The following is a 20,542-nucleotide window of genomic DNA, read 5'->3' on the forward strand; positions in this document are numbered from 1 at the left end:
CCCACCTTCCAGCATTTGGTCCATAGCCCTGCAGCTTACTGCATTTGAGGTGCATATCCAGACTCCTTTTATTTATTTAGAGATACAGCACTGAAACAGGCCCTTTGGCCCACCGAGTCTGTGCCGACCATCAACCACCCATTAATACTAATCCTACACTAATCCCATATTCCTACCACATCCCCACCTGTCCCTATATTCCCCTACCACCTACCTATACTAGGGGCAATTTATAATGGCCAATTTACCTATCAACCTGCAAGTCTTTTGGTGGTGGGAGGAAACCGGAGTTCCCGACGAAAACTCACGCAGACACAGGGAGAACTTGCAAACTCCACACAGGCAGTACCCAGAATTGAATCCAGGTCGCTGGAGCTGTGAGGCTGGAGTGCTAACCATTGTGCCACTGTGCCGCCCATTTCGAATGAGTTGAGTGAGGGTCTCTGCCTCACCCTTTCAGGCAATGAATTCCAGACCATCACCACCCTCTGGGTGAAAAAGATTTTCCTCATCTATAGAATCATAGAAAACTCCATTTGCCAGACCTTTGCCCACTCTCTTAACCTATCTATATCCCTTTGTAGCATCCTTATGTCCTCTTCACAACTTACTTTCCGACCTATCTTTGTGATATCAGCAAATTTAACAACACTACCTTCAGTCCCTTCATCCAAATCATTTATACAAATTGTAAAAAGGCGAGGCCCCAGCTCTGACCCCTGCGGCACCCCACTTGTTACGTCTTGCCAAATAGAAAATGACCTATTTATGCCTACTCTCTGATTCCTGTTTCCATGTGTTGAGTTTGTTTCTTTGCAGGATATTCATTGACATATGGAAAATTATACTTGAAACATAATTTTAAACAGCACATATTTTGTGAAACCCCATAATGAAAAGAACAATGTTAAACATTATACTTTGCCTTTGTATTTCGGTCTGCGCTAGGAAGCAGTAGCAGTCAATACCCAGTGGTAGCAAAAGATTGCTAATAATCTGTCAAACTTATAAACGTCTCCTTTATTGTTACTGAAAACAATTTCATTGAAATCTGTTTTCATTTGTAGATTAAATCATTAAGATGCACTTATATTTGGAAATATGTTATATAAATGTTCAAAATGCTAAATAGAAGTTGTTCTGAACATGAAGTTTATCTTTAACTAGTCAATCTCGCATGTCGCTGCACATGGGGAGGCAGAGCAGGTGCAGTATTCAGGTCAAGCAGCTTTGAAGGGCATGGGAGAATTAGATCAAGGCTGGGCAAGGGGAGGGTGGGAGAAAGGAAAGTACTGGGAATGCAGAGGGATAGGGAAAAAAAAGGGGGAGAGAGGAGAGAGGGAAAAGGAAATAGGATCGAGTGAAACATGCAGGGAAACTACCTTAGCTGGGAGAGGAGGCTGGCAAGCAATCTTGGGCTGGGGAGGAAAAGTCATAAACAATTTGAGAGGGAAAGGCCAGTAAACAATGTCACTGGGTGTGTAGGGATTGAGTGGGCAAGCAATCTCAACAGTAGGAACAAGCCAGGCCCGGTAAAATATGTCAGCAGGAGGAGGGGAGAGGGCGAACAATCTTCACAGGAGGGGCTTCATCTCAAAGGGTGGGGGAAGGAAAACTTTCTCAGCGGGGTGGGAAAGAAATGTCAGTAATGAGGTTGTGGCTGTGACGGAGGCCTATGCATATCTCAGCCTTCATTGCAAAAGCATCTTATGAAGGAGAGATTTATTTAACACGTGAATAGAAGCATAGCGTACAAAAGCAGGGAAGTTATGCTGAATCTTTATAAAGCTCTGGTTAGTCCCCAACTACAGTATTGCATCCAGTTCGGGTCACCACAGTTTAGGAAGGATGTGAGGGTCCTTGAGAAGGTGCAGAGGAGATTTACCAGAATGGTTCCAGGAATAGGGGATTTTAATTACAAGGTTAGGTTGGAAAAGCTGGGGTTGTTCTCACTCAAGCAAAGGAGATTGAGGGGAGATTTGATCGAGGTGTACAAGATTATGACAGGCTGAGATAAGTTAGACAAGGAAAAACTGTTCCTATTAACTAATGGTACAAGGACAAGGGGACACAGATTGAAGGTTTTGTGCAAGAGATGCAGGGGGGATGTGAGGAAAAACTTTTTTACTCAGCAAGTGGTAATGACCTGGAACTCGCTGCCCACGAGGGTGGTGGAAGCAGAGACAATCAATGAATCGCAAAGAAAATTGGATGTGCGCTTGAAGAAAATAAACTTGCAGGGCTATAGGGATCGAGCAGGAGAGTGGGACTGACTGGATTGCTCTGTGGAGAGCTGGCACGAACTCGATGGGCTGAATGGCTTCCTTCCGTGCCGTAAATGACTCTGACATTGCAGGGTTACTGGTTTACGAATTATTCAATAAATCAAAATCTGTTTTTATTACATGATTTCTGCCAGTATTTTGGGCATCATGTTACAGACTCTATCAATATGTTGAAAATGAATGTAATATTATTAAACAAATTAAGTAAGCATTGCAACATGCACAATACTCACTATTTGCTTTCCTACTTTATTATTGTGTAATGACTCCCTTAATTTGTTAACTCATTAAGTGGAATAATACTTGTGTCCTTAATATTCTTGAAGTTATACTGTTATGTCCAATTGAATGTTTAACTCAGCCTCATCTTCTGTTCCATATACTTTCTGTTCTTTATACAGTGTGTTTGGTGAGAGAGGTGTGTTTGGAGTGCAGATGTCTGTTTAAAGTACTGTCCACTTATTCAAAATTTACAGCTGTTTCAAATCACAGTCTACCTTCTAACTGCAATAAATTAACTTGATTTGGAATTAAAATTCCTATCTTCTATGCTGAGCAGGTCCAATAATAATGTGCTTCCAATCCTAGCTGTCCAGCTGTAACAAAGCCAAGGATTTGAGCAGGAGAGCAAACTTTGCAGCTTTCATTCCCATTTTTTGATTAAAGCAACAATCGTTCAGGGAGAGTAGTGCATGCAGATGCTGGAGATCTGAAATGAAGACAGAATATGCTGGAAATACTCAGCAGGTCTGGCAGCATCTGGGGAGAGAGAAAAAGACCTTACGGGTGGAATCTTCTGGACTTACTTCCTGTCGGAACAGCGGGACTATTTTCGGGTTGGGAACCCAATTTACTAATAGGGGGGCTTAGCCGAGTCTCTTTAATCGAGCCATGGCATTAGCATCCTGTCTCTGGGTTGCCCGACCAGTTAGGGAATGCAGGTAGCTGATGTGTCCATTCTGTCTAAGGAAGGATTTCTAATTAAACACCACAGCATGTGTAACCAGAGCATACCAGCACTTGGAATTTTGAGGCTGCAGGAATCACAGGAGTGGAGAGCAGGCTGGGAAAGCTGTTCCCCACATTTCTCACTTTTACCTGGAGGTTCTGCTGCAGGATCTGAGGGACAGCAGTGATGTGAGCTCTCCCAAGGGCATGAAGAGACCAGCCTCTTCAACCAAGCAGGCATGGATGGAAGTGGCCGAAGAAGTCAGCAGCAGGAATGTGGTCCCTTCAAAATGGAGACAATGCACCAAGAGGATCCAGGAGATCAGGAGGGCATGACAAGTGCCAAGTCCCTCCCACATTTTGACTTTCACCGCATTCTCCTCCACAGCACTCCTCAGGACAACACACCTTGTAGCTCCACTTAATCCTCTCTCTGCAGGCACCTCACATTCCCATCTGTATACCTAACATTCATCCTCATCCTCAGCCTATTGCCCTTTCGCACTCATGCCTTACAGTCATCCTCCACAAATGTTGCCTTTCCCTCCTCTCCACATGAGTCAGTTTCACTGAAGAAGCTCTTCCCACTGTGCATTCACCTCAGTGACCCTGGCGAGTTGCTGACAGGCCAGGAAACAGGTCCCCTATCTGGGAAATCCAGAAATAAGGGTTAAAACAGTTCTTAATTGTTTTTTATTACCTTAATAACTTACCCAACAGATCCAAGGGAATTCCCCGCCTGCCTTCAATCCCACACTGCAGAATCCAGGCAGAGGGTGGGATGATGTTGGGACACCAATCTGACATCAATTACAGGGGATTTAACTTCCTTCGTGCACACAAACCCGTCTTCCCCAGTTTGGGAAAATTCCCCCCGATGTTTTAGGTCAATGACCCTTCATCTGATGAAAACATTTCTGGACGTTTTAGGCCCAGACCTTATTCAGACCCCCAAAGCCTTTACCGCAATAAATCCAAACTCAACATGAAGCCATCTTCATGATGTGACTTTAAACTTTTTCTCCATGCTTTCTTCTTTACTGCAGAATGCTTCCTTCTAATTTTTCAAGTCATCTCCTTTTCTCCCTTCACAGTTTTCCAGTGGGATCATTCATTCCCTCTACGACACTCTGTATACTTATCCATCATCTTCACTTCCATATTTCCATGCTTTGAGAGAGAGAGAGAACAGCGGGAGCAGAGCATTTCTCGTGTATAGGCGGAGCGCACGCGGGACTGCTGGGTAAGTGAGGTTACATATTTGGGCGGTTGCAGATGTAGGTGAGCACTTTGGTGATAGTGATCACAATTCGGTTAGGTTTACCTTAGCGATGGGCAGGGACAGGTATATACCTCAGGGCAAGAATTATAGCTGGGGGAAAGGAAATTATGGTGCGATTAGGCAAGATTTAGGATGCGTAGGATGGGGAAGGAAACTGCAGGGGATGGGCACAATCGAAATGTGGAGCTTATTCAAGGAGCAGCTACTGCGTGTCCTTGATAAGTATGTACCTGTCAGGCAGGGAGGAAGTTGTTGAGTGAGGGAGCCGTGGTTTACTAAAGAAGTTGAAGCGCTTGTCAAGAGGAAGAAGAAGGCTTATGTTAGGATGAGACGTGAAGGCTCAGTTAGGGCGCTTGAGAGTTACAAGCTAGCCAGGAAGGATCTAAAGGGAGAGCTTAGAAGAGCGAGGAGAGGACACGAGAAGTCATTGGCGGAGAGGATCAAGGAACACCCTAAGGCTTTCTATAGGTATATCAGGAATAAAAGAATGACTAGAGTTAGATTAGGGCCAATCAAGGATAGTAGTGGGAAGTTGTGTGTGGAATCAGAGGAGATAGGGGAAGCGTTAAATGAATATTTTTTGTCAGTATTTACAGTAGAGAAAGAAAATGTTGTCGAGGAGAATACTGAGATACAGACTACTAGGCTAGATGGGATTGAGGTTCACAAGGAGGAGGTGTTAGCAATTTTGGAAAGTGTGAAAATAGATAAGTCCCCTGGGCCAGATGGGATTTATCCTAGGATTCTCTGGGAAGCCAGGGAGGAGATTGCAGAGCCTTTGTCCTTGATCTTTATGTCGTCATTGTCGACAGGAATAGTGCCGGAAGACTGGAGGATAGCAAATGTTGTCCCCTTGTTCAAGAAGGGGAGTAGAGACAGCCCTGGTAATTATAGACCTGTGACCCTTACTTCGGTTGTGGGTAAAATGTTGGAAAAGGTTATAAGAGATAGGATTTATAATCATCTTGAAAAGAATAAGTTCATTAGCGATAGTCAGCACGGTTTTGTGAAGGGTAGGTCGTGCCTCACAAACCTTATTGAGTTTTTTGAGAAGGTGACCAAACGGGTGGATGAGGGTAAAGCCGTGGATGTGGTGTATATGGATTTCAGTAAGGCGTTTGATAAGGTTCCCCACGGTAGGCTATTGCAGAAAATACGGAAGTATGGGATTGAAGGTGATTTAGTGCTTTGGATCAGAAATTGGCTAGCTGAAAGAAGACAGAGGGTGGTGGTTGATGGCAAATGTTCATCCTGGAGTTTAGTTACTAGTGGTGTACCGCAAGGATCTGTTTTGGGGCCACTGCTGTTTGTCATTTTTATAAATGACCTGGAAGAGGGTGTAGAAGGGTGGGTTAGTAAATTTGCGGATGACACGAAGGTGGCATTGTGGATAGTGCCGAAGGATGCTGTAGGTTACAGAGGGACATAGATAGGCTGCAGAGCTGGGCTGAGAGATGGCAAATGGAGTTTAATGCGGAAAAGTGTGAGGTGATTCACTTTGGAAGGAGTAACAGGAATGCAGAGTACTGGGCTAATGGGAAGATTCTTGGTAGTGTAGATGAGCAGAGAGATCTTGGTGTCCAGGTACATAAATCCCTGAAAGTTGCCACCCAGGTTAATAGGGCTGTTAAGAAGGCATATGGTGTGTTAGCTTTTATTAGTAGGGGGATCGAGTTTCGGAGCCACGAGGTCATGCTGCAGCTGTACAAAACTCTGGTGCGGCCGCACCTGGAGTATTGCGTGCAGTTCTGGTCACTGCATTATAGGAAGGATGTGGAAGCTTTGGAAAGGGTGCAGAGGAGATTTACTAGGATGTTGCCTGGTATGGAGGGAAGGTCTTACGAGGAAAGGCTGAGGGACTTGAGGTTGTTTTCGTTAGAGAGAAGGAGGAGGAGAGGTGACTTAATAGAGACATATAAGATAATCAGAGGGTTAGATAGGGTGGATAGTGAGATTCTTTTTCCTCGGATGGTGATGGCAAACACGAGGGGACATAGCTTTAAGTTGAGGGGTGATAGATATAGGACAGATGTCAGAGGTAGTTTCTTTACTCAGAGAGTAGTAGGGGCGTGGAACGCCCTGCCTGCAACAGTAGTAGACTCGCCAACTTTAAGGGCATTTAAGTGGTCATTGGATAGACATATGGATGAAAATGGAATAGTTTGGGTCAGATGGTTTCACAGGTCGGCGCAACATTGAGGGCCGAAGGGCCTGTACTGCGCTGTAATGTTCTATGTTCCTCTGCAGATCAAATGCACACCATTCATTTTTTCGAACATCATTGTTTAGGGTGCAACACTTTTTTCATGAGAGACATGATTTGCATGTATTCCCTCCAATCCAGTATCTGCAGTCAAAGCTCACAATGTTCTCTTCTCTATGTTGCAGAGTCTAAATGGAGGTTGGGTGAATGCTTTGCTGAATATACCATTCTATCCCATGCACCTAATGATTTGCTTTTCCAACTCTCTTCCCATTCTCACTCTGATCTTTCTAACTTTTAGCCTCTTATACTTCTCCGAGACTAGTGAATGGCAATTTTCACCTGACCCAGAAACAGAGCCAGCAGAATCTTCTCACCCCTCTGTGCTGCAGGTGGTCCAACAGAAGGACTGTGCGTGACAAATGCAAACAAAGGTTGAGGAACAGCTGCTTCAGCTCCTGTAAAAGGCAATGTATATAACTATGAAAAATGTGTTGTCCTGGTTGCAAATTGAGCTGTTATCATTTCAGGAAATAACACAGACATTGAATGTAGAATCATGTACTCGCAGGACATGGAAAGAAACCAGGACAAAGGATGGTTGACCTTAGGAATTGCTAAAGTGAGCCAATCCTGTTACTCTAAATTACCAGATTGTACGATGTTAGGGAATAAAAAGGAAGTAGCAGCTGATAGAAGTTTATAGTTAAACAGCTTTTGAAAAAGATCTGTTTTGAACTTGGTTACCTTTTAAGTATTGACAATACAACTGAAAGGAAATCTCCATAATCATGTGAACTATTACAACAAGCAATTAGAACTTCACTTGGCTGACTGCACAGATAGCTGCTCGTATGGTAAGATCTGACAGCTTCATTGAAGCCAGTCATGTCTCAGTTCTGTTCTGGCAAAGAATGCAATTATCTGGAACCATGCACGTCACAAATATTATGTAACACAGTTACATAGCAACTGAAGTGTACACTCTGATGCTCTTGCTGGAGAAAATGGTGTTCAATAGGTGGGAGTGGCCTGGTTGAAACAACAAGTAACCTCAGAGGAATAGACAATGGCTCAAAATTTTGGGGAAGTGCTTGGGGATTATGATTTTTGTGAAGTCTGGGTTTAAATTCATACTCTGCAATTATGAAGACTAAAGTATGACCTGTTTGGGTAGCTAAAGTAATATTGAAACACCACAGAGGATAGTAGCCTAAAAATGAGATTGTGCCTGAACAGTGGGTGAGAACCAGCAAGAACAACCTGCTGGCTGCTGACCAAGACCCAAAGGTACGTGTGGGGGGTTGGGGTGGGGCGGTGGTAATGTTCTGCGGTTGTAATGTGCTGTCCTGCTCATTCCTGGCTCCACATTCGTGTAAGTATTTTATTCTAAATCTTCCTTTTTAGTGCCAGCCTCCAGCACTCTGTTTCTGGGAAAGAAAATAGGGCGTGATGTAAAACGAGCTGCCAATTCAATGCAAGCCCATATTACGTTGCTAGCAAAGACCAGTCTCACATCCTACATCTGTAAATGTTTAAAAAAAGAACACTGTTAGCTCTATTTTGTAACATGTATCTTAAAATGTTGTCTTGAGGTGTGTCATATATGGAGTTCCACCCACTACATTGTAGGATATTGAAGGTGTCTTGTTCATGTCTTATTTGCAAAGCGTGGGTATCATTTTTGCAACAGTTCTCTCTTTTCCAGGTTTTAACAAGCTGCAATATTAGCTGATGTATAGGCAAAGCTCATTGTTGTTTGTTTATTGCCTGTTTTTATTTGCATACTAATTTACAGTTCCTCCAAATGGTATAATAATCATCTCTGACCAATTGAACAACTCAACATTGTGTTGGATTGGAGTATCCAATGCAAAAATTGTTTACTGTCTGCAGGCTTTGAATAGCTTCTTTTGGACACAAGTCTATTTTTGCTGTGTATTATATCTGTGGCTGAGGTTTAGCATTAGTTTTCATAATGTAGTTGAACCGTTTCCACTTGGGTGTATATTTGGTCATTTTTTTTTACTTATTTGAAATCTAACCAGTGTTTCTTTGCTATAACAATTACTATCAATTAATTGTGGTATTATGAACTAGGAGTCAACCATGGTTGGTTGCTATGCAAAGCTTAATGTTGCACATTTCTTGAATAAATACAAATTTTTCTGCAATTGTATACGGTGCATGGATTATGAACATTATGGCCACAAATTTTGGATGAGAAGCACCTGATTTTGCAGCACTACCGGTGCAATTGTGCCTCTAAAATGGCATCTGTAGTGCCGTTTTGCTGAGGGCATCAGCACGTGTGCAGGGAGCGTCCATTCAGAAATATTCAGCTAACTCCCTGTCTTAGCCGCACACAGCTGAACACACGTTCAGCAGCAAGAAGAACCGCCACTGATCCTATTTAGGTAAGTTGCTGATTGATTTCTACTAGCTGTTACTGTGATTATGAAAGTGTTTGGTGATTTCCAGAGTTGCTAAAGTTACTGAAGCCTACAGGGAGTGGCGCAGCATGTGCTGAACGATAATGTCCTGATTTCAAGGATTCTATACAGACTTCTTGCTCTCAGACATAAGCACAGTAGTTTGCATCCCTCTTGGCCTACAGCAGGACAGGGAGAATGAGGAGAGGTAACATACAGCAGGTCAAGCTGCTGGAAGAAGGAGGAGGAGGAGTTGGAGAAGGGCTCTCAGCAGGAGGCCATATCTGCTCAGAGTATTCAGAGAGCAATTCTCCTACCTGAACATCAGCAAGGAGCAGTGTGTCAGACATCTCTGCTTCACTAGGAAGTCCTCACTGAAATTTGCCACCTGCTGCAACACAGTTGCATCCTTAGAGCAGGGCAAGGACAACAATGCCAGTTGCTGTGAAGGTGACTGTGACCATGATCTTTTAAGCACCTTGTTCCTTCCAGGCCAGAGCAGGCAATATTTGCAAAATCTCCCAGTTTGGCATCCACTGATGCATAAGGGAGGTCACTGAGGCTCTGCATTCCAAGAGAGCCGAATACATTAACATTCTTTCGTGCCAGAGAAGCAGACAGAGTGAACACTCGGCTGGGTTGATTCTCACAGGGAGTGCTGATATAGATAACCATTGCTTTAGAATATGTCCTGCAACAATAACTTGTGACACCAGTGAATGCAAAATTCCACAGTGCTAGACCTATCAATTGATGTAAAACATTCTACTTGTTTCTCTAAAAAGATTTTATTCATGTTAACCATTTTCATTCCTTATCATTCATATGACCATGGTCATTAGTCCCAGAGAACAAATGAATTGTTTTAGCTCCATTACTATTGAAACTTTCAATTGAAACATGTGTAGCATTGTGTAATCTATCTTTCCTGCTATTATTAACAGATCAAATAGTCCTCACCCATCACTACCCAAGTAATCTTTCCTTCCTTAATTATATTAATGATAATGTTGAAATTCCAATCTTTTAATCATCTTGTAAGTGCACCATTTTGTATTCATTAAAATGAGGGATATTAGTGCCAAATACAGTAGTTCACCACTTTTGGTGCCACTGTCAGGAAGTTAGACCTTGCTGGGATGGGTCAGATGGACTCGCTCGTCTTTTCCTGTCCTCTTTCATATGCTGATCTGTTGTTCCTATCTTCTCTCTCCCTTTGTTCTTACCTTCACTGGGTCCTGCCCATCTTTCCAAACCAATTGAAACCAGTTGGAAATGTAAATTGGCCTTTTCCGGTTTCAACTGGTGTTGGCTGAATACAGCTGGGATAACTGGCAATCTTAACTGGTAACCATTTGGTATTCCCAGTTGCCCAGTCGACTTTAACTGGAACCATTTGGGCTCATCTAGTATCAGTTGGCTTGTGACTGGTTCATCTGGAACCAGTTGGCAGATAAAGTGGAACCAGTTGGAATTAAATGGAGACAGTTGACATATAGCTGAATCCAACTGGATTGACTTAGTCAAACCAATAAGACTGCCTGCAGCTTAGAAAAAAAGTCCCTGTGTCTCTGTTTCTGCCTGTGTGTTTTATGGTTCATAGGACCCTGCTTTTGTATTTTTTTTTCAGAGCTGCCTACGTGATCTCCATTGAATTGAACTGTATTCTGCATTGCTGCCCCCTTCTCTGACTAATACAGCCCCCTGAGAAGGTGTAAAATATGTTTAAATTCATGTTCTAATTAAAAATGTTTAAATATATTTAAATTAATGTTTTGATTGGAAAGACTGTAAAATATGCATTTATGAAAAGGTTTTTATTGAAAGGATTGTTGTATTAGTAGTTTTTAAAGATGTTTTATAAAAGTTCTGTTGCAAGAAAATGGTGATATAAAGTGTGGGATGATACAGGAGAAGCCAATCAAATTATAAGCCAGGTTAGGAAAAAAGTATAAATTATTGTAAGGTCAAAACACGTGCAAAGCTGCAAGGATTGGCACCAAGACAGCTCTGAAAAAAAAGGTACAAAAGCAGGAACTTAAGAAGCACAGAACGCACAAGTGTTCACAACCACTGAAGAAGACTCACATAGAGGAAGCCAGAGTAGAAGAAGACATCAGAGAAGGACCAAAGACAACTTAAGGGCGGCACTGAGGTGCAGTGGTTATCACCGCAGCCTCACAGCTCCAGTGACCCGGGTTCAGTTCTGGGTACTGCCTGTGTGGAGTTTGCAAGTTCTCCCTGTGTCTGTGTGGGTTTTCGCCGGGTGCTCTGGTTTCCTCCCACAGCCAAAGACTTGCAGGTTGATAGGTAAATTGGCCATTGTAAATTGCCCCTAGTGTAGGTAGGTGGTAGGAGAATGGTGGGGATGTGGTAGAGAATATAGTGTTAATGTAGGATTAGTATAAATGGGTGGTTGTTGGTGGGCCGAAGGGCCTGTTTCAGTGCTGTATCTCTAAATATAAAATAAAAATATAAAACTTCACCTGTGTCCAGGCAGCTTCGAGGAGCAACGATTGAAAATGACTTTTCTACTATCTCCTATTGTTAAGTATTTTGTTTAAGCATATATTTTGATGACTTCTTGTACCAAAACCATTGTCTGTTGCCCTTTTTTTTCTTGTCCAAGAACTTGACCAAGGTCAGGGACCTTACAGTTCTGCCTGATCGGAAACAGATGATGGAGTAAATTAGAGTTGTGCAAATGGCCTCCCAACTCTGATATATGAATGATGCCAATTATTTTTCCTCATGTTGCAGCAAGAGAATCGGACATGCCTAGGTGTGATGGTGCATCCCCAGCAAACAATGTTGAACATGCCTGCACCCCCAGCACCAACCAGGCAGAGTCAGCAAGTCCTAATTCTTATGAAGCATGAAGAGACCATGCAGTGAGCATTTGTATACTGCAATTGTTAGCAAGGTAATGATCCTTATAATTAATATTCAAAACATTAAATAATTATTGTTGGCTTCAGCAGAAAGTGATGGATCATAATGACATTTGGTGTAGTGCTAAACCTGCCTCCATAATGAATTAAGTCACTTAATGTGGCTGAACCATTGAACAATCTGCCCTTGTGTAGTCTTTAGTTAATTAATTAGTTAATTAGAGTTCAAAACATCACAAATCTCTCTCAACAGGATCTCAGCAGGGAGGCCTCTATCACAATGAAGTCTGTGACTTTATTTTTTCTCTTATTTACAGTATGCTTCACACATCACTTCCAAATCCAGGACTGAGTGGGAAATCTGAACAGGCTCAGTAAGATGAACAATTACATCTCCAAGAAAATACAAGACCTCAATAGAAGACAAAAATCCAGCGAACAATCAAAACGATCATATATAATTAAGTTTAAGTTTTGTATTTTGATTATAACTGTAATTTAACATTTTTGCATTTTAAATTTCTGCACTGTGTTTAATTTGGTTTTTGCTATTAAACTGTATTTTGTATTTTTCTGTGTCACAATAAAACTTGAAATGAACAGTGCAGTCAAGAGTGTTTTTAACTTCACTGCATGACCATAGCACACACCACATTGGTAATTTTCACTTGTTTGTGTTACTTATATGAACACTTTTTGCAAGTTAATATTCTGGTCTCAAATGGAATGAGTTGAGTCAGAAACAGTCTAACTGGTCACAACTTTAAGCAATATAATTTTCTGCTCGAACCATATTCACTGGTCTCAACTGGAGCCAATATAATTTTCAATTGGAACAGGTACAAATGGTTAACTGAAACCAGTACAACTGGTCCTGTTGTCCCAATTTCCATGGTCAACTGATTCAAGTGGACTAGTTGCAACTACCTTGGATTTATTAAATGAGGTGCAAGCAGGTTCTAGCTTCAGTTATATATGCCTTCAGCTGTTGAAATCATTGGCCATGTTGTCTGCAGGCAAATGCAACCTACTGGCAGTCACACAGACCCAGTCCCAGACTTTGCGGTCACAAATATCCCGTTTGTGGCTGAGTGCCTTGACCAATTGCTTACAGCACAGAAGCTGTCAGCCACTTGGCAGTCACCTCTGTTTTCGGGCTAGCAGCCTGTGTGTATATTTAAGAGCTGTCCTCTTGACAAAGAAAGCAACTGGCCTGTGGTCTAAGGTGGCTGAGTGGCATCAAACTCTGCAACTAACAAGCAAAAAGCCGGGCGAACTATAACGAGGGTCAGATAGCAAATAAAAGCTCCTCCTACTCTGCCACAGCAATGTGCCTTATCCCTGCTTTCAGAAAAGAACTTCCTACAGCCCATTCTGATGTAATAGAGCCAGAAAGGGAACACTTTGATTCTCCAATTTCAGAATAATTAGGCATGGAACCTTTAAAAATGTCAGCAAAGGGAGACTTTTATCCCATCTGTCTGGCTATATTATTTTCAACTCTTGTGATATTTTAGTAGTCATTGATTTGTGTTGTCCATCCTGCAGTTTTGTAACTTGTAATTTTAAATTTGTTATACACAGGAATGCATCGCCAAGGTAACCATAAAATAAACGTCTTACAGACATGTTCAGTATGTAATTTTCAGTACCTTCTCCTTGCCCTTTTAGTTTAAACTTGTGTTGTGGAAGGTTCTCAGGCAAAGGTGAACCACTATACCTCTTTGTAAAAAAGCTTCTAACCAGTACATTCCCTCGCATTTCCTGATGATCCAACTGAAATTAGGAACTTTGTACATGGGAAGTAATGGGCAGAGGTCTGATTGGCACTAAATGATCATTTCCTTTATACTTTGGTTTCTGTTTTTGAATTCACCCATGCTGCCAGAAGAAAATTGCACAATCGATATTATGCAGTGCATCCAAGAGATACTGTTCTATTCGTTGAGATCTGATTGGTAATTGAAGAACTCCAATACTATTACAACATGCAAAACCAGCTGCAAACACTGTTTCTTGCTTGATTGTGGATGGTTAGTTTCCTACATAATTTATGACATATCATAGGGTTTTTTACATGTTCACACTGGGGGCAGGGAGCATCAATCTCCAACAGCACATATTGGAGATTTGGTCACACAATTTGCCAATTATTGAAAAGAATGTTTGAAGATTTGTGGGCGGTATGATCCTGAAATTCCAATAAAAGCTGCTGGTAGAGAAAGTTCTCATCAGAGCATGAAGACGGAAACTTAGGTCTCTGATCCCAGCATCTTTCTTCACTGAACTGCTGTGCCTGTGCTATGGGTTCACTCCCTGGCAAATTTAAATTGTCTTTAATGTTAATGAACTCATTTGTTTCAAGAGAGGTGCAACTTGTACAAGCCAAAGCATCTTACCAAGGTTGCGTAGATCAAGAGCTTAAATTAAACATTTTACCCAGATTTTGAACAAACCATCTGCTTCACTTTTATTAAATACCAGAAATGGTTATAAAATGAATGTGGTGAGATCTTCTCTTTATAGCTACATATAATTCCAACTGATCCCACAAACATTAAGCTATGTTTCTGGCATGTGAAAAGTAGCCAAGTGCTTAGCACAGTCCAAATACATATTTTAAACATTACATGTAAACCCTAAAATAGCACACAGGATCTTGTGCTAAAAACTTAATATCATCTGTGCAAGCAAACATTATCTGGGTTCTTTATGTTTTCAATGGCTATTGCTTACATGTTGTTTACATTCTTTTCCAGCACCTTTACTTTCAAAACCTTGCACACAGGATTTTTCTAGAATATTGCCCATGCTTGTAGTTTTTAATGGGGTGGATTTTGACTTTTTGTGATAGTGTAAAATGACCGACATATAAATCAAGCTATCAATTCATTATCACCCATTTTATATTATTGCACAAGATCAAATTTACACCCCTTCCCCGCCCCGTGAATCTAGGAATTCTGATGTCATACAGTAGTCCCACACTACTGGAAGATGCCTACCTTATTTCATTCATAGTAATGGTAATATATCAGCATTTCTACTTGGGGGGACTATGCACCTGATTTACAAAACTATTGTCTTTACATGCAAGTTTTTGTAGCACAACTAGTATTTTCAGGCACATGTGAGGAATAGAACTGGGTTAGCTATGACACATGTTGTATGTCATATGTGCTTAGATGTCTGCTTTCTGTCCCCAGGGCATGAAACCTGTGAGGTTACCTGGAACACAAACTGAGAACCAGTGCAAAAAGGTCCATTCATGCACCAAAGTAATAGCTGAGCACAACGTTTGCGACTTCTGCTTTTGTCGCCAGTTTTTAAAAATAGCTTGTTACACTTTTAGAAAATTATGGAATGGATCTTGTTCTCCCCTCGGCGTCGGGTTCTGAGGCAGGTGTAAGGTGGATGGGGGGGGGTGGGGTGGTGCCTGAAGATGGGTCCACATGAGGCCTGTCACGGACCTCGACACTGGGAGGGCCTGGCCCGATCCTCCCGGTGGTGGCGAGGTTCCGTGGCAGCCTCCCTGTCACTGGGCGACGGGACCTCAATTAAAATATTCAAATGAATAAAATAAATGAATTAACATACACTTACCAGCAAACTTGAGGGCCGGCCGCGATCTTGGGCACGGTGGCCAGCCCTACTCCCAAGCCTTCAAATCTCTATCTGGGGGAAGACGGCGTGACACTGGTTGGGGGTTGGGAAGGTGGGGGTGGGAAGGGTTGATCTTCAAACTTTGTGCAGTTTGGTGGGGCAGGATCAAATGTAAAAGGTAAGTGTTTTTTTGGGGGAAAGGCCAAATAGTTAATGTAATTGTAATTGGGGGTGGGAACGGGGCATAAGAAATTTATTCATTTAATTTTGCGGGGGTGGGTATGTGTTTAAAAATTTAAATCAGGCGGCAGGGCTGGCTGCCCTTTAAAAATGGCGTACAGGCAGCTGACACCATGGCCGGGGACAAGCAGCCCACCACCTCCACAAGACTGGGGGTAGGGTTTGGGGGGGTGTCGTGCGGTCCTGGCTATTTAAATGCACTTGAGATTGCGGCAACTCTTTGGTGTGCGGCCCAGTGTGCACTTGAGATCGGCGGTGGGTTCTTAAGGTCCAGCCCGATGTCTTTAAACCTTTGTTTTGGTGCTTTACATGTATAGGCCTTTGTAGATATGCACTTCTACTGTAATAATTTTAATATGGAACAGCAACCATCAGAATGTGGTACATGTTTGCCCCCTGCAGGTAAAACAGGTTAGAACACAAATGGTTTACAATTTCATTTTAAGTATTAATGCCAAATGTAAATACTTTTACTGTAAAATTATAATATAATCAGTTAATTGTAATTTTGCTTCCGACCAGCTATCCACTCCATCACCATGACTGCCTACTTTCACCAATGTAACATCATCTCTCTCTGCCCCGGCCTCAGTTCATCTGCTGCTGAAACCCTCATCCATGCTTTTGTTATCACTAGATTCAACCATTCCAATGCTGTATTGGCCTTCATCCCACTTTGCATTCTCTGTAAATTTGAGCTCATCCAAAACTCTGCTGCCTGTATCCTAGTTCACACCAAGTCCCGTTCTCCGATCACCACTGTACTTGCTGACCTACATTGGCTCCTGGTCAGGCAAAGACTTTATTTTAAAATTCTCATTCTTGTCCTTAAATTCCTCTATGGCCTCACCCCTCACTATTTCTCTAACCTCCTCCAGCCATACAATCTTTCGAGATCTCTGTGCTCCTCCAAGTCTGACCTCTGGCGCAGCCCCTATTTTAATCCCTCCACCATTGGACACCATGCCTTGCTGCCTAGGCTCTGTACTCTGGAACTGCCTTCCTATACCGATCTGTACCTCATTTAAGATGCTTCTCAAAAGCTATATCTTCCACTAAGCTGTTTGTAATTTATCCTAAAATCTCCTTTTGTGAATCAATGTCAAATTTTTTTGATAATGCTCCCGTGAAGCATCTTGGGATGTTTTACTACATTAAAGGTGCTATAAAAATGCAAGATGTTGTTGTTACTATTTCCTCAGTTTTACTTAGAAAATTCTAATTCCTTTGTATATTAGAAATGAGATACTTCTGCCAAGTTGCAGTTCGTTTCTGCATCAAATTATGGTGGTAGTAAAGCAATACCTGTAGCTTAGCAACCAAATAAATAAGCAGAAAAGAACACAGATTCAAATTTTCTGTTGGCTCCTTGCACGGATATAATTACCATGCTCCCTGCTTCAGTTCCATATAGTGAGCAGAAAGGTGTGACTACATAAAGCAACAAATATGCCAGAACTGCATCTCTTATTTGGAGCAAAAGCTTTAGTGACAGAAACCACCCCTGTCAAAATGAGATATATTAATTTCATCATATGGAACATTATTATTTTTTGAACTGTTACTGGACATTGAAATAACTTGTTTAAAAAGACCATAGAACCGTGGCTGAAAACATGGCTACAAATTTGCATTCTAAAAGACAGTTGCATGAAGAGACAATGGGAGTACTTCCTGATTCAATTCGCCAGATGGGTTTTGTCAAAAGCGATGATCAAAAGACATTGAGAGTCATTGAATGCGTAAGAGCCAGATTCCACCCCCCACTGAGAGTGTCTGGTAAGCTTGGAGGAATCCAAAAATCTCACAGGAGAGGCTGTTTTAAACAGGGAGCTAGTCACATGACTAACCTACTGGCCAACCTGGAGTTAATCGAATTGCACTTACAGAACAATTTTTTGGAAGAGACTGCAATTGAACTTCAAGAAGAGAGCACCTCTTTCTCTCACGCAAAGTTCCAGGGACCCATGGAAGTAACATAAGCCTCAAGACAGAAGACCAGCGAAACAAGTGTGCAGTGGGCCCCAACGAGAACTGCAAGACCTTACTTCAATCAAAGACTTTACATCCAACCCAGAACCAGTAAGTGAATTCCATCTATAACTTAAAACCTTTCGCTCTTAATTCTTTCTCTTCCTTTGTCTCTATTTGTGTGTGTGTTTATCGCGTATGCATGCTAGCATGGTCGCATCATGTATTCTTAGTAGTTTTAACTGAGTTACAGATTTTAGATTAATAAACACCTTTCTTGTTTAAGTCTGAGAAAACCTGTCTGGTTGATTTCTTTGCAATTACAATTAGAGAGCAGCGAGTAAGGACTCATTGAGGGGAGGCTAAAAACATGGTGTTTTAAAAATTAAACCCTGTTACGGCCAAACCAGGAAAATGCTGAGAGGGGAGGTCTAGACCCCTTCCTCACCTGGTTGTAACACTTTGTTTTTCTTTAGAAATAACTCAGTGACTTTGAATAGGTGTTTAAAATTTTTCCATTTATATTGAAACCATATAGTCATTCAAGCTCAATGGGTGGAATTTTACCGGTGCCATGGGAATGGGCTTGGAGGTGCAAGTGGGGCAAAATGGCGGGGGAACACTTCAGAGCAGAACCCCTGCCGTCTTCCCACCGCCAGGCATATTTCCCAGGGGCAGACAAGCAGCGGGATCAGGAATACGCAGGACAATGGCAGTCAGGCAATTGAGGCTGTTAAATAGCCAATTGAGAACAATTATGAAGTGTTTTTTAAACTTTTCCTGGAAGGCACGGGTTTGATGGAGCATCAGCAGTCTCCTGCTCAAAGGAGGCGAAAGCTCAGCGGCAGAAAGCGGCAGACTTTGAGAACAACAGCATTGTCAAACAGGCAGGCCGAGGCTCAGTTCATCAAAGGTTTGAACATTTGGAGAGTCTGCAGAGTGTGACCCCATATCAGAGGGCGCTTATTGGAAGAGTGTCTCCCAGGTCTACTGCAGCGAGTGCGGGTAACACTAAGGAGTTGAGAGGCGTTGAGCTATGAGGGCTCCAAAGGCTGGATTTTCCTTACGGGGTGGTGGCCAACAGAAGTCAGGACTGTTTCCGGGTCCTGAACCCAACCCTGGGGGGAAACAGTCACCCACTGGGATTTTCACAGAGACACCCCCTTAATTGGCATGGAGACAGGTTCCCTCTCCAAATAATGGTGTAAGGCGACGCTCAAAACTTGTGGAACAACCAGAGGCCTTCCAGTTTGAGAGGAACGGCAGGCTACAGTAAAAGGTAAGTAAATGAGAGGGTGCTTCAACGTGAAATTGTCCTCTCATCAATTTTTTTTAAACAAAAAGCAGAAAAAGCAACCAGGCCACCACTGTGTGTGGAGGGGGGTGGGGGGTGGGGGGAGGGGACTCCCTCTATAGGGCAGCCTTTGGCTGGACCCCCATCCAGGCAGGCAGAGAGGGCCTGCAGGCCTGCCTGGAGCACTGATTCCCCCCTCCCACCGTCCTGGACTGTCACTGGTTGCATGTCTCCAGGCAGTTAAATTGCCCCTGTTCCATCGGGAAAATTCCAGTCGGCCTCCTCTACTTGGACTTAACAAGGCTCTTAACGAGCCTAATTGGCTCCCTGCCACATAGCGGCGGATAGCCCTACCAGTCCTGAACCCGACTCCACTAAAATGGACAGCACCAGTGATGGTGTCAAGAAATTGAAACGTGAACCATTTTTTCAACTGATACCTGTCAGATTTAGATGAAAAAGGCAAATAGAAATTGCTCAAACACAGTATACCTTTAAAGTTTAATTTGGGTGTTGAGAATTTCTGGATCAAAATCCTGCAACTCCCTACCCAAGAGCACATGGGACTACCTTCACTATATGGACTGCAGCAGTTGAAGATAGCAGCTCAGCAACACCTTCTCAAAGGCACCCAGGGATGGGTAATAATTACTGCCCTTGCCAGTGCTGCCCATACCCCAAGGAGAAATAAAACTTTTTTCAAGTATGTTAGGCAATTGTATTGAGGTTTTGGACTTGGTGACGGCATATTTTATTCTGTTTTGAAGACTCCAATCAGTGCTTTCCTGCACCATCAGTGATCTTGGATGTGGTAATCCAACAGGGGCAGCGCGGTGGTTGGCGCCGCGGCCTCACGGCTCCAGGGACCTGGGTTCGATTCTGGGTGCTGCCTGTGCGGAGTTTGCGGGTTCTCCCTGTGGCCGTGTGGGTTTTCGCCGGGTGCTCTGGTTTCCTCCCGCGGCCAAAGACTTGCAGGTGATGGGTGGATTGGCCATTGTAGATTGCCCCTGGAATAGGTGGGTGGTAGGGAATGTGGGATTACTGTAGGGTTAGTATAGATGGGTGGTTGTTGGTCGGCACGGACTCGGTGGGCTGAAGGGCCTGTTTCAGTGCTGTATCTCTTTAAAAAAAAAAAAATTGGCACATAGGTTGGTGCCAGAATTTTTGGGCCCGGCCCACCTCAGTTCCTGCCCAGGCAGGGTCCGAAAATTCAACCCCAATTCTCAATGGGTGCCCTGCGCTCTGAGTTTGACTCCTCCAGTGAGGAGGAGAATAGAAGAGAGAGAGACAGGTTCAGCCACATGGAGCGAGACTGTGATGACCAAGGAGGACCAGTGTCATGAGGGTGCGAGAGGACATGGACGAGGAGGGTGCACAGGGTCATGCAGGGTCA

General features: G+C 42.9%; 1 protein-coding gene across 2 annotated transcripts in view; it reads left to right on the forward strand.

Annotated features, from left to right (window-relative positions):
• arhgap44a (Rho GTPase activating protein 44a) overlaps nucleotides 1–12,618 on the forward strand; it is a 479,646-nt gene extending 467,028 nt beyond the window's left edge. For both annotated transcript variants that reach the window (XM_068058026.1, XM_068058032.1), the window contains 2 exons: nucleotides 11,911–12,073; nucleotides 12,359–12,618. In XM_068058026.1, the coding sequence (XP_067914127.1) occupies nucleotides 11,911–12,029 (119 nt within the window). In that variant the 3' untranslated portion in view covers nucleotides 12,030–12,073; nucleotides 12,359–12,618. The remainder of the gene's footprint in view (nucleotides 1–11,910; nucleotides 12,074–12,358) is intronic.
• The last annotated feature ends 7,924 nt before the right edge of the window (nucleotides 12,619–20,542 follow it).

The sequence above is a fragment of the Heterodontus francisci genome, chromosome 26 (genome assembly GCF_036365525.1).
Source record: "Heterodontus francisci isolate sHetFra1 chromosome 26, sHetFra1.hap1, whole genome shotgun sequence".
Lineage (NCBI taxonomy): Eukaryota > Metazoa > Chordata > Chondrichthyes > Heterodontiformes > Heterodontidae > Heterodontus > Heterodontus francisci.